Genomic DNA, 13,330 nt, shown 5'->3' with positions numbered 1-13,330 from the left:
CAGGTGTCTAATCCAAAGGAGGTAAAGCTATCAGGAGTCTTGGGTTCAAGTTCTAGCTGTGTAGCCAACTGGCTTTATGGCCAGAGGCGACTCAATGCCTCTGATTGGGACATTGCCATCCCTTTCTTCCCCTTCATCTGCAGAATGGGAGGGATGGGCCTCATCCTCTCTCAGGTCATTTCCAGCTTTGATGATTCATGACACATCCAGCCCAGTCTTCCAGCGCCTTCTAGAGGTAGCCAGTGAGCAAATGACACAATCCCATAATTCCCCCATTATCCACACTTTTGCTTTCCACTGTTTTAGTTACCTGCAGTCAATCATGGTGCACTGCAGCTCAAAAATATTAAACAAAAAACTTCCAGACATAAATAATTAAATAAATAGTTCATTAGTTTTACATTATGTGCCATTCTGAGTAAAGTAATGAAATCGAACACTGACCAGCTCCATCCTTTGATCATCACAAAAAGAAGGGTGAACATAGTGCAATAAGATATTTTGAGAGAGAGAGGCCACATTCACATAACTCTTATTATAGTATAGCATTATAATTGTTCTATTTTAATATTGTTATTGTTAATCTCTCACTGTGTCTAATTTATAAATTAAACTTTATCAGAGGTATGTATGTATAGGAAAAAACATGGGGATAGAACCAAACATAGGGTTGGTTCTATCCCTGGTTTGAACACTATGTTTGGTTCTACCTCTGGCTTCAGGCATCTACTGGAACTCTTAGAACATATCCCTTGTAGATGAAGGAGGGCTACTATACCTGCCTGAACACATGTCTGCAGAAGTTCTACTCACCGAAGAAACAAGAGGAGGGTGAGAGCCAGGAAGAGGAAGATAAGAGAGACAGAGTATCCCACGGTGTACATCAGCTGCAAGGTTGACAGCAAGGCATAATGATCCACCTGAACACAGAGGAAGAGCAGACATGACCACCAAGCCATGGGACTATGGCCACAACCCCCAGCTCCACACCCAGGGCCACCAAGGGCCTAGGCATGGACTCCCAACATTTTTTTAAACTTTTCCTTCCCAATCCTTGTTGACACCCAAATAGGGTAGTTTAGACTGCTCTCTGGTACATCTCAGAGGCCAAGGAGCCTTAACAAGTGAAGAGCCCACGGTGGGTCTCACCCACCCCTGTGACTGGTCCCACAGCCCAGCACTGATACACCAAGAGCCACAATATCATAAAGGAATTGTGTTCAGAACAAGAGGGTGCCTTGGGAATGAAGACAGGCTCTTTGCCCTTGGGAGCACTGTCCCTAGGGTCTATGGGTCCTTCCTTCTGGAGGACAGGGCCAGATTTCTGTCTGAATATTTTCTTTCTAAAATAAGTCTTCATAGATGACCTCTTGGAGGAAGACTCAATGAAACATTGCAATATTTTCTCTGAGTCCCAGGTAGCCTGATTGTGAACAAAGGATAATTTACTGGAAATTCTGTGTTATTAAATGTGATTTTTGTTCTATGTTCATGAGAGATTTTAGTCTGTAGTTTTATTTTCTTGTAATGTGTTTGTCTGGTCTTGGCATCTGTTTAACGATGGCCACATAGCTGAGTTGGGAAGTAGTTCCTCCTTTTCAATTTTCTGGAGAGTTCATGTAGCATTGGCATTATTTTTTCTTTACATATTGGAGTTACATAGGTCCGAAGTTTTCTCTGAGAGTTTTAACTACAAGGCAATTTTAATAATAGATACAGGACTATTCTGGTTATTTAGTCCATCTTTAGTGAAATTGTGCTTGTTTCTTTTAAAAATTTACCCATTGTATCCAACATGTAGAAATTATTGATAGAAAGGCATTCATAAAAGTCTTTTATTATCCTTTTAATGTCTATAAAGTATCAGTAGTGATGTCCCACCTCTCCTAATGTAATTCATGACCTCTCACTTTCTCTTTCTCTCTGATCTTTAATTCTTTCCCTTTTTCAGGTTCATTTTTCTAGAGGTTTACCAAATTTGTTGATCTTCTTAAATAACCAAGTTTGGCTGGTGTGATTCTGTCCTGCCCAACTGTTCCCTGGAGCAGTGATCATTTACCTCTGTCCGTCTTCTCTGCCACCTAAGTACATGCCATCATCCCATGAAGGACTCAACGGACTGGACATGAGCCCCCTGAGGCCCCAGAACTATCTTTTCGATTGTGAACTAAAGAGCGACAAAGATGATCCCTTTAAGGTAGAAAATGACGAAAAGGAACACCACTTATCTTTAAGAACGGTCAGTTTAGGGGCTGGTGCAAAGGATGATTGCACATTGCTGATGCAGAGACAATGAAATACGAAGGCAGTCCAATTAGAGTAACCCTGGCAACTTTGAAAATGTCTGTACAGCCAATGGTTTCTGTTGGGGGCTTTCAAATCACACCACACATGGCCTTACAGTTGAAGCGTGGTTCAGGGCTGATTAGTGGACAGCACTTAGTAGCTGGGGAGGAAGATGCAGAGTCAGCAGATGAAGAGGAGGAGAATGTGAAACCCTTAAGTATAATCTGGAAAACAATTTGCCCCTGGAGGTGGTAGCAAGATTCCACAGAAAAAATTAAAACTTGTGGCTGATGAAGAAGATGGTGGTGATGAAGATGATGCTGCTGAAGATGATGATGATGATTTTGATGATGAGGAAACTGAAGAAAAAGCACCAGTGAAGAAATCTATGAGATACTCCAGCCAAAAATGCACAAAAATCAAACCAGAATGGAAAAGACTCAAAACCATCAACACCAAGATTAAACAACTAAGTTTGGGTTTTATTTATTTATTTTCCTATTATTTTTCTGCCTCCCATTTAATTAAATTCTATTCATACTTTCTAATTCTTTTCTTTTGCTTACTTTGACTTTAATTTGCTGAGGTTTTTTTCCTAGTTTCTTAAGGTGGAAGTTGGACCACTAACTTGATATTTTTATGATTTTCTAATATAAGAATGCTATAGACTGGATAAAGAAAAGGTGGCACATATACACCATGGAATACTATGCAGCCATAAAAAAGAATGAGGTCATGTCCTTTGCAGGGACATGGATGAAGCCGGAAGCCATCATTCTCAGCAAACTAACACAGTAACAGAAAACCAAACACCACACGCTCTCACCCCTAAGTGGGAGTTAAACAATGAGAACACATGGACACAGGGAAGGGAACGTCACACACGGGGGCCTGTCAGGGAGTGGGGGGCAAGGGGAGGGAATTAATGTAATTAATCATTACTTTATTGGAGATATAGGCATTATTTTATTGGCAATATGAGGCTAACAAATACCTAAGCATACAGGACTTAAAACCTAGATGACGGGTTGATAGGTACAGCAAACCACCATGGCACATGTATACCTACGTAACAAACCTGCCCGTTCTGCACATGTATCCCAGAACTTAAAGTAAATAATAATAATAATAATGTTATACATTTCTCTCCATGACTGCTTTGGTTGCATCACAAAATTATTGATATATTTTCATTTTTATTTAGTTAAAATATTTACTAATTTATCTTATACTTTTTTACTTGACTTATGGGTTATTTAGAAGTATATTGTTATTTTAAAAAAATATTTGGGGCTTTTTCCAGACATCTTACTGTTACTGATTTCTAATATATTTTGTAGTTTTAAAAACTAAATTTATTTCTCTTTAAATAATATTTTTTAAATGAGATAAAACATGTATCTTTATATGTATGATTTCTAGTGCTCTTCATTCCTTTATGTAGATGAAAATGTCTACGTGGTATGTTTTTTTCTTTCTCTGTTAACATTTTTTGCAGTGGTGGTCTGGAGGCAGAACTCTCAGTGCAACCTTTGAGCTCTTCCAGATCAATCCCAACCACGTTTCTCTCTAAAATTATTCTCTATGGACTTCATCAAGATCCCTATAATCTTGTCAACCTCTGGTTGCGCTTGTTTGCCTCTCCTTGAAACTAAATCTTTCCTTCTAAGACCAGCACAAACCTACCCCCTATAAGAAATCCTCCTCAAATGCCTCTCTGCTTATTGTCAACTCTTATTGTCAAAGTACTTGTGGTTTGCTTCACAAATAGGGGTGTCAGTTTTATTATTCATTAATGCTTTGCTTACATTTATCTTGTCTCTCCAGATAGACTATGAAACACCTTGAAAGTAAAGAAGTGTTTTGTGCTTCTGCACACAGAGTGGTGTAGTTTCTTTAAACTATTTCTGTGGCACATCAAGACGTTACTGGGTCATTGAGCATGATTTATTTTATTGGAGATATGAGGCTAACACATTTAATTAAATAACCTAATTATTTATTTTTAAAACGTGTTTGTTTTATGCTTTCTAGGAACAAATTAGGGGAAATGTCTTTTTTTTTTTTTTTTTTTTTTTTTTTCCATCTGTGTCCTAATTAGTTTGGGTTTCCAAGAAGCAGATCCTGAGACAGGAATTGGAATGCAGGCAGTTTGCATAGGAAGTGAAAAAAACTGGCTGGGCACGGCGCCTCACGCGCCTGTAATCCCAGCACTTCGGGAAGCCCAGGCAGGCGGATCACCTGAGGTCAGGAGTTCGAGACCACCCTGGCCAATATGGTAAAACCCCGTCTCTACTAAAAATACAAAAATTAGCTGGACATGGTGGCAGGCGCCTGTAATCCCAGCTACTTGGGAGGCTGAGGCAGGAGAATCGCGTGAACCCTGGAGGTGGAGGTTGCAGTGAGCCAAGATTGAGCCATTGCACTCCAGCCTGGGCAAGAGAGAGACTTTGCCTCCAAAAAAAAAAAGTGAAAAAAAATCATTAGGACAAATAAAGGGTGAGTTATCAAGCCAGCTACTATGGTGGGAAGCTGCAGCTTAATCCCACTGGGGAAGCTCTGGGAATCCTCAGAGTCAACTAACCCCAAGACCAAGGGAGTTGGTATGGAAACATACCAAATCTTGCCAGCCATTGATTGAAGGTGGCTTCCAAGGCACATTAATTCCATGGCACTTATGGCCTGAATTTCAACAAACAAGTGGGCTTCAGGAACCAGAGAACCAGCAAAGAAATGCATGCACTCGCGGTGAGAAGTTAAGCAGCTGTGTACTGAATTAATTAGGGTGAGGGGATGTGGGCAGGGCGCCAAAAGCACCTGCTACAGTTGGTTTCATTGTACTTCTTTAGAGGATTTTCTTCAACTGTCCTCTACATTAAGGTCTCTAACAAAACCTGGCTACTTTCCTAGAGGCTCCAAAGCATCAGGTCTCCAGCTCACTCTTAGTACCAACAGGTGAACGTTATGTCACTTAGACACCCTTATGAGAAACTTCCTAACCAATATGTGATACACACCCAATGAGGAAACAGGTACTCTCATACATAGCTGAAGGGAGGACAAATGTATAACCCCGATGGCAATATCTAACAAAATTATATATGCATCTACCTTTAATCCAGCGATCCCACTTCTAGAAATCTTCCAAAAGATATACTGCCACAAATAGTAGCCTACACACACATCTGAGGTTTTTCACTGTGGCGTTTTTAGGAATAAAAGATTGGAAATTAGCCGGGTGCGGTGGCTCACGCCTGTAATCCCAGCACTTTGGGAGGCTGAGGTGAGCAGATCACAAGGTCAGGAGATCGAGGCCATCCTGGCTGACACGGTGAAACCCCGTCTCTACTAAAAATACAAAAAATTAGCCGGGTGTGGTGGTGGGTGCCTGTAGTTCCAGCTACTCGGGAGGCTGAGGCAGCAGAATGGCATGAACCCGGGTGGCGGAGCTTGCAGTAAGCCGAGATCACGCCACTGCACTCCGGCCTGGGCAACAGATCAAGACTCTGTCCCCCACCAAAAATATATATATATTGGAAATAACCCAGATGGCCATAGGACAGTGGCTGAACAAACTGGTGGATATGCTAAGTGAAATACTACACAGCTGTAAAAAAGAGAGATAAATATTTACAGTGCAGAAAAGCTATAAAAGTTTGGGAAAGCAATTGGAAAAAATATTAAATACGGATGAAATAGGCCATGTGATAAAAATCACTGTTAATTTTACTTGGTTGAAATAATGGTAATGTAGTTGTGTAGAATGATGTCCTTAATCTTAGGAGGTACCCAGTGAATTTGGGGGTGAAATCTCATGATGTCTACAAATTAGTTTTAAATATTTCAGAAAGAGAGAAACAGAGAGAAAGCAAATGTGGCAAAATGTTATTACATTTTGAATCTAAATAGTGGGTATATGAGTGTCTACTATATTATTTATTTTTCTATATGTTTCAATAGTTCAAAATAAAATGTTGGAAAATATATAATCAATGGCTCTATTATAAATTATATTGAAAATTAAAATGTATTAAAATTATATACCATATATTAAAATTATATACAGATATATCAATTCATATGTATTAATTAAATTATGTATTTAAGAATAAAAAGTACTTTTTAAAGGACAACATAAGGCATAATCATTTATTTTCATTCCATTAAACACGATTCCATACTAAGTCATCTAAACACACTTGTTAATGCTTATGCGTGCACACACACACACACACACACATACAAAATCTCCTTTAACAGTGCCATTTAATATGCATAAGGACCCCCAGCATCTCGTTAGTTGGAAGAACGTAACATATTTTGTTTGCCAAAACTCTGAAGGGCAAAGATTTACTAACACTGGCCTTTTTTGGGCAAAATTTCAACCCTCTATTAGAAACACAGGTAAACATGGCCAGAAGTTGTGTTTTTTTTTGTTAAGTATTTGAATTCTTGGAAATGTGGCCATTTGCAGAGGGGCGGAGGCAATGCCCTTGTCCTCACTTTTCCAAAGAGAGAATCTTTCCTTCCTGTCTTTGAAAAAAGTGCAGTTTTCAAACCTTGCTTAGTGCTCCCCATTTGCTGACTTGGGAATGGTGCTACCGTATCCGCACACTCGTGGTCCTCAACCCTGGCTGCATATTAGAATCATCTGGGGAACTTCGCAACTAGTATTGATAGCTAGGCCCCACCACAGACCAATTGACTCAGAATTTGTGAAGCCATTCATGTAGTATGTATTAAGTGCCTACTGTATGCAAAGGCCACTGTGCACCCCAGTACTAGGTCAGAGGTTTAGGGGTGATATTCAAATATGACTATGACTTTGTCGTTGTTCTCAAACAGTTTGCAGCCCAGGAGAAAAAAATATATACACAATTTGCCTAATTCAAGGCCTGCCATTAGCATAACTTTGGTGTGAAAAAAGTCAGACAAATTCTTGAGATAAACCAGATCCAATCCAAATACAGGTGTCCTTCTGATCCCTTTCAGAGGTGTGACCTCTCACACAGTAAAACCGTATAAGGATCACAGAATTCTGTTAACTCAAATCCAGTAGGAAAGTAAGAGGGTTAGAAAGAATTCCCTGAGGACATGGAGGATCCAGTTGAAGGTTTCTCATATCTGATGCAAGATTAGACATGGAATCTTGCTGTGTTGTGCAGGCCGGTCTCAAACTCCTGGCCTCAAGTAGCCCTCCCATCTCAGCCTCCCAACGCACTGGGATTATAGTTATGAGCCATTGAGCCTTGATGGAAGATTAGGATACACTTAAGGGAGCCAAGGACATGCCAACACCCACGAGGTTCTGAAGGAACAGAGCCCCAGCCAGGTGGCTCCCGTTAGAGCAAATAGCTAGGTTATGAAACGTGTTGAACCTGAATACGATCAGCCTCCTCTAACAGAGGTGAACCTGGGGCTCAACTTGTTGGCAAGAGTGAATACAATCACCCTGGTAGACCCCGTGGTATGGTCATCCTGGCTTGCAAGAACCGATTGGCAAATTTTCAGGGAACCAGTTGTAAAACACGAGCTGGTATTGATAATCTTAAAAATTAAATGATGGCCAGGCGTGGTGGCTCACGCCCAGTAATCCCAGCACTTTGGGAGGCCGAGGCAGGCAGATCATGAGGTCAGGAGTTCGAGACCAGCCTGGCCAACATGGTGAAACCTCTTCTCTACTAAAAATACAAAAATGAGCTGCGTGTGGTGGCGGGCGCCTGTAGTCCCAGCTACTCGGGAGGCGGAGGCAGGAGAATCACTTGAAACCAGAAGGCGGAGGTTGCAGTGAGCCGAGATTGTGCCACTGCACTCCAGCCTGGGCAACGAGAGTGAAACTCCGTCTCAAAAAAAAAAAAAAAAAAAAAAATTAAATGATGTAAATTTGCAATGAATAAATTATATTCAGAATAAAAGCAATAAATACTCAAAATTAATCACTTCCTAATTACATTTCTACACGTCCATGTTCAGTGCTACTGGGGTTATTTTTGCTGTTGTATCTGCATGAGGAGAAACATGTCTAACGCTGCGCTACTGTGCATACTCTGGTCACACTGGTAGCTTGAAATTGACCATGGGGGGGTCATTAATGCCACCGAAATTGGCAGGTGTTAACAAATCATAGCCTTTCTTTCTTCAGGGGTGGAAGCAGGGAGCCTGTTGCTAACATTTACTAACACACCTGTACCACTGGTATTGATAATCAGAACAAATCAATCTTGGTCTATAGGCAACCATGTCTCCTGAGATGGAAACCCCTCCTTTCTTGGGCCAGGTTGTCTCCTTAGCATGAAAGTTTTTGTTTTGTGTCTCAATCTTGGCAAAGTTTGATCACACCACTATATTTGTGAATGTTTTGTGTTAAATTCATGTATAGTTTTTTCTTATTTTTCCTCAATATTTATTATGAAAATTTTAAACATATACCAAAGTTAAAGAAACTTTATGAAGAACATCTGTATATCCACCAGTTAGATTCTAACATTAAACTATTTGTTTGTTTGTTTGTTTTTTGAGACAGAGTCTTGCTCTGTCACCCAGGCTGGAGTGCAGTGGCACAATCATGGCTCCTTACAGTCTCAACCTCCTGGGGTTTAAGTGATCCTCCCACCTCAGCCTCCCAAAGTAGCTGGGACTACAGGTGCACACAACCATACCCAGGTCATTTTTTTTTTTTTTTTTTTTTAGAGAGACGGGATTTTGCCATGTTGCCCAGGCTGGTCTCAAACTCCTGGGCTCCAGCAATCCTCCCACCTCGGCTTCCCAAAGTGCTGGGATTACAGGCCTGAGCCACTGCACCCAGCCTCTAACAAACATTAAACTTTATGTGGTATCGTCACATATCTGCCCCTCGGTCTATCCCTCATAGAGCGGTTTTTTAAATTACTTGCACAATCTATATGTAATTGGTATTATTTAGAAAATACGACATATTAGAGGATCTAATAGGTTAGTATTAAGATTCCAATATGAAATACATCGAAGAGTACCTGATTTTCAACTTTAAGTTGAAACTGTGATGAAAAGAGTATTGACATATTTAGGAAAATTTAAGACTCATCATATAAATTTGATGTATTCGGTGAACCAGAATTATTTAAAAACAAGAAAGATTTTCTTGTTATAACAATTATTTAACATAGTTTAAATGTCTAAGGCATATCAAATGTAATAACACAGCTTAAAATGTAAAAGGATATGTAAATAACTAGTTTGTGTCAACAACAATTAATCGGGGACCTCTACGAAAGTAGCTTTACTTACTAGATGTATAAATAGAATAATAAACTATATAAAATAGAGTTGACCTTAATAACTTAACAAAAAGTTAGGTTTTTGGGTTTTGAAAGTCAAATGAAATATTACACACACACACACACACACCAATCCAACCAAGTAGCCAATGCAGAAAAGCTACCATCACAGACACCAAAAAAACTCACGATGTCAAGTAAACTATGATCACAGCCTTAGGACTGAACCAAAGAGGCTAGGGAGGGAGAGAAGTGTTTGTAGGGTCCAGGGAAGATACTCCAAAAAGAAAAGAAACGCAATAATCACAATTATCAAAGGCCTACTGTGTGCCAGGAGGTGGATGAATCACTCCACATTCATTACCCTCTGAAACCTCACAACTAGGCCTGCAAAGCGGGTATTTTCAACCCCATCTTACAGATGCCTGCAGAGAGGCTAGGTGGCACAAGCGACATGGATAGTGTTTCTAAAACTGAACTCCTTGCCTTCCCCGTCCCCAGACTTTAAACTATTATGTAAAATATCTTTAACGTTTAATGGGAGAATATTTAAACGACTTTAGAAAGCTAAAGAATTCCAACTAAATCATGAAATAAAGCCACAATTCAGCCTGGGCAATATGGTGAAACCCTGTCTCTACAAAAAATACCAGATGCGGTGGTGTGGACCTGTAGTCCCAGCTACTCAGGGAGGATCACTTGAGCCTGGAAGGTTGAGGCTGCAGTGGGCCATGATTGTGTCACTGCACTCCATCCCAGAGAACAGAGGCAGATTCTATCTCAGGAAAAAAACCACAATTTGGGGGGTGGCGGAGAGTGGGGGTGTTTTACAGGTTCAGATTAGGGCACAGAATTAGGTAGCAAAGAGCAGGTGCGGTGGCTCACGCCTGAAATCCCAACACTTTGGGAGGCCAAGGCAGGTGGATCACCTGAGGTCAGGAGTCCGAGACCAGCCTGGACAACATGGTGAAATCCCATATCTACTAAAGATACAAAAATTAGCCAGGTGTGGTGGCATGCACCTGTAGTCCCAGCTACTCGGGAGGCTGAGGCAGGAGAATTGCTTGAACCCGGGAGGCAGAGGTTGCAGTGAGCTGAGATCATACCACTGCACTCCAGCCTGGGTGACAGAGCGAGACTCTGTCTCAAAAAAAAAAAAAAAAAAAGAATTATGTAGCAAAATATTGAGAACCCAAAGGGCAAGGCCTCTCCCTGTATCCTTCTTCTCAGGGAGGGGCATTTTTAAGTCTCCTCAAGGGTCCAAGCCAGAAGCCTGCGATCTTGTCCTTGACTCTACCCTCTCACAGCCGCCAGCACCAGCCAGGTCCTACTGTTTTGCTCTTTGGCAAACCTGTGAGTTCACCCTCCCACTTCCACCCCGTGGGCGCTCTCTTCCCATCTGGCCTGAGTTGCTGCCACAGTTCCTGCCTATTCTCCCTGCCTTCTGCCTCCAGCATGGCCCCAGTCTCCAATCTCCATAACTAACCCATGTGTTGACAGGCTCACCCCTCTCCAATCTGCCAAAGCGAACCTGTCAACACATGAGTTAGTAATGTCCCTCCCCTACTTCAACACGCAAAGTCCTAAGTCCTTCACCGGGCACAGGAGGCCTTCATCACCTACCTCTCCTGAGGCTTCCACCTTCACCTGTGTCCTCCTCAGGCCCTACCTCACCTGCTCAGCAGCACTCAAAGTGGTCCCAGAGCCCTGCGTGTTCTTTGACCCTAGGTGCGTTTCTCCCTCTTGCTCTCTCTTCCTATGGCCATCTCCTTCCCGCCCTGCAGAGCTAGGCTTAAGCACTCTTCCTGGCCCCCCGTCTACATTAGCTTCCCCCTCCTCCCTGACCCTGGGCATCTGGCACTTCCCTCCCAGCAACGATCACACTGTCCCTATACCTTACGAGACTCTGAGCTCCCTGGAGACAGCATCCGCGTGTTATCCCCTGTTTATTCCCAGTGCCTGGTGCAAAAACCTAACCCATCATAGATGTTTCATTACTGTGTGTGGCCTGACCATCTGAACGAAAGAAACCAAGGTGTGGCCGTAGATATCTGTCTGATCCCGAAACACCCGTTCCTCTGCTTTGTGCGGCCTCTAGCACTACGCTTTGAAGGAAAGTGAGCAGATGCTGGACAAACAGGAGGTCCTCAGGGAGAAGAGCAAGAGCACAATGAGAAAGCACAGTGCAGAAGGACCCTGGAAAGAACACACGTGGAGAGAAGTCTGAAGCATGGATTTGTTTGTTCATCCAAAGAACCTTTCCTGGGAAGCCACGGGGATTTGCGGACCAGCTACCGTGGTAGACCCTGGGGATGGGGCAGGAATGCCTGCATAGACCGTGCTGACCGTGTATCGGGTTTTCTCCTAAGAAACTGATGTCTGATGACTAAATCCTCACAGCGTCACATGCAGCAAACATGACCCCTGTGGCATGAATGAGGAAGCAGAGGCCCAAGTTGATGAGGCAACTTGCACCAGGTTCACAGCCAGGAAGAGCAGAGTCTGGATATGAATACACGGACGGTTCCCCTGAGCATGCCACAGAGCTGTGGAAAATCCCAGGGATAATCGATGTTTCGTTTCCCCTTTTGGGGGCTCATTAACTTTCTTACTATTTGAAATGCAAATAGGACTGGCTGACCCTAAAGACCCTGTGCCATGCCACTCCCTCGAGGCAGCAAGTCCTCTGTCACCAGTGGATCTACATTGGGGCGAGAGGGCTAGATAACAAATAGGCAACATGTGAGAATTTCAGGGAGGGGCAGGCGCCATAAAGGGGTCAAAGTTGTGGGTGGTGGGTTGGGGGGATGTGGTAGGAAAGCAACCACAGAGGGCACCCTCCAGATCAGGTGATCCTGGAAGATCTCTCTTTGAAGGAGACATTTGGACTGAACCCTGGATGGTGAGAAGGAACCCGCCACAGTGGAGCTCAGACAGGTGCTCCAGGACGGGGAACAGCAAGCGCAAATGCCAGGATCGACCCTGGAAGACTGACTTCTCTTAGGATTTTGCAAGTCAGCCTAGTCGTGGAAGAAATTCCACGGCCACCAAGAGGGTTGCTGCTTTGCAGGACCTTCCTTAGCTTCCCCGGGGAGAGGCGCTGGGAGAAGCCTCTTTGTGTGGCCCCTGCAGCCAGCAGGCCACTGGGGTGTCCCGGAGGAGGGTGGTTTGGACCCAGGATGCCTCCTCACTGAGCTGAGCAAACTCACGTTTTGCTTGAAGCTGTGGTTCTCGGAGCATTCGGAGTCATCCTGCCAAATATCCGTGGCGTTCTCTATCGTCTGCCAAGTCCCCTGAGCCAAACAGTGCCTGTAGGCCCTTCCTGAGCTCTCTGAAAGTAAACAAAGCTCCGGAGGAAAGGTCAGAATGCACAGCCCGTTCCCCTGAGCATGCCACAGAGCTGTGGAAAATCCCAGGGACAAGGGATTTTCACTTCCCCTTTTGGGGGCTCATTAACATCCTCACTGTTTATTTGGGATGGAAGGAAAAACATGGAAGCTTCTCAATTTTGTAACACACCATGGTCTGCTAATGTCTGCTGTGTTTACCCAAAGTCTCTGGAATTCGAACAGCCTCTGGTGACTCAGAGATGTTACAAGCCCTCCAAGGTTCAGCCCAGCTGGGAGACGCCAATCTGGGCTCCCGATGCTTGCTAGGTGGGGCATCTCTTCCTGAGGCTCATGCCATGAAGAAGAGAAAGTGGTGGGCACGTGGCTGACAGACTGGGACTGACGCCGGATGCACCATCCATGTATGAGTGTGTCCTGGGCCTAGCTCTCCTAAACCTC

At 43.2% G+C, this 13,330-nt stretch overlaps 1 protein-coding gene across 1 annotated transcript in view; it reads right to left on the bottom strand.

Moving 5' to 3' along the window:
- The window catches only part of GLP2R (glucagon like peptide 2 receptor), a 66,332-nt gene that overhangs the window by 36,713 nt on the left and 16,289 nt on the right, over positions 1-13,330 (bottom strand). The window contains exons 4-5 of the mRNA XM_025362666.1: positions 12,752-12,873; positions 814-920 (exon numbers count right to left, since the gene is read on the bottom strand). Coding sequence (XP_025218451.1) covers positions 814-920; positions 12,752-12,873 — 229 coding nt within the window. The remainder of the gene's footprint in view (positions 1-813; positions 921-12,751; positions 12,874-13,330) is intronic.

This window comes from Theropithecus gelada, chromosome 16 (genome assembly GCF_003255815.1).
Source record: "Theropithecus gelada isolate Dixy chromosome 16, Tgel_1.0, whole genome shotgun sequence".
Lineage (NCBI taxonomy): Eukaryota > Metazoa > Chordata > Mammalia > Primates > Cercopithecidae > Theropithecus > Theropithecus gelada.
This window is presented reverse-complemented; position numbering and strand designations above follow the sequence as displayed.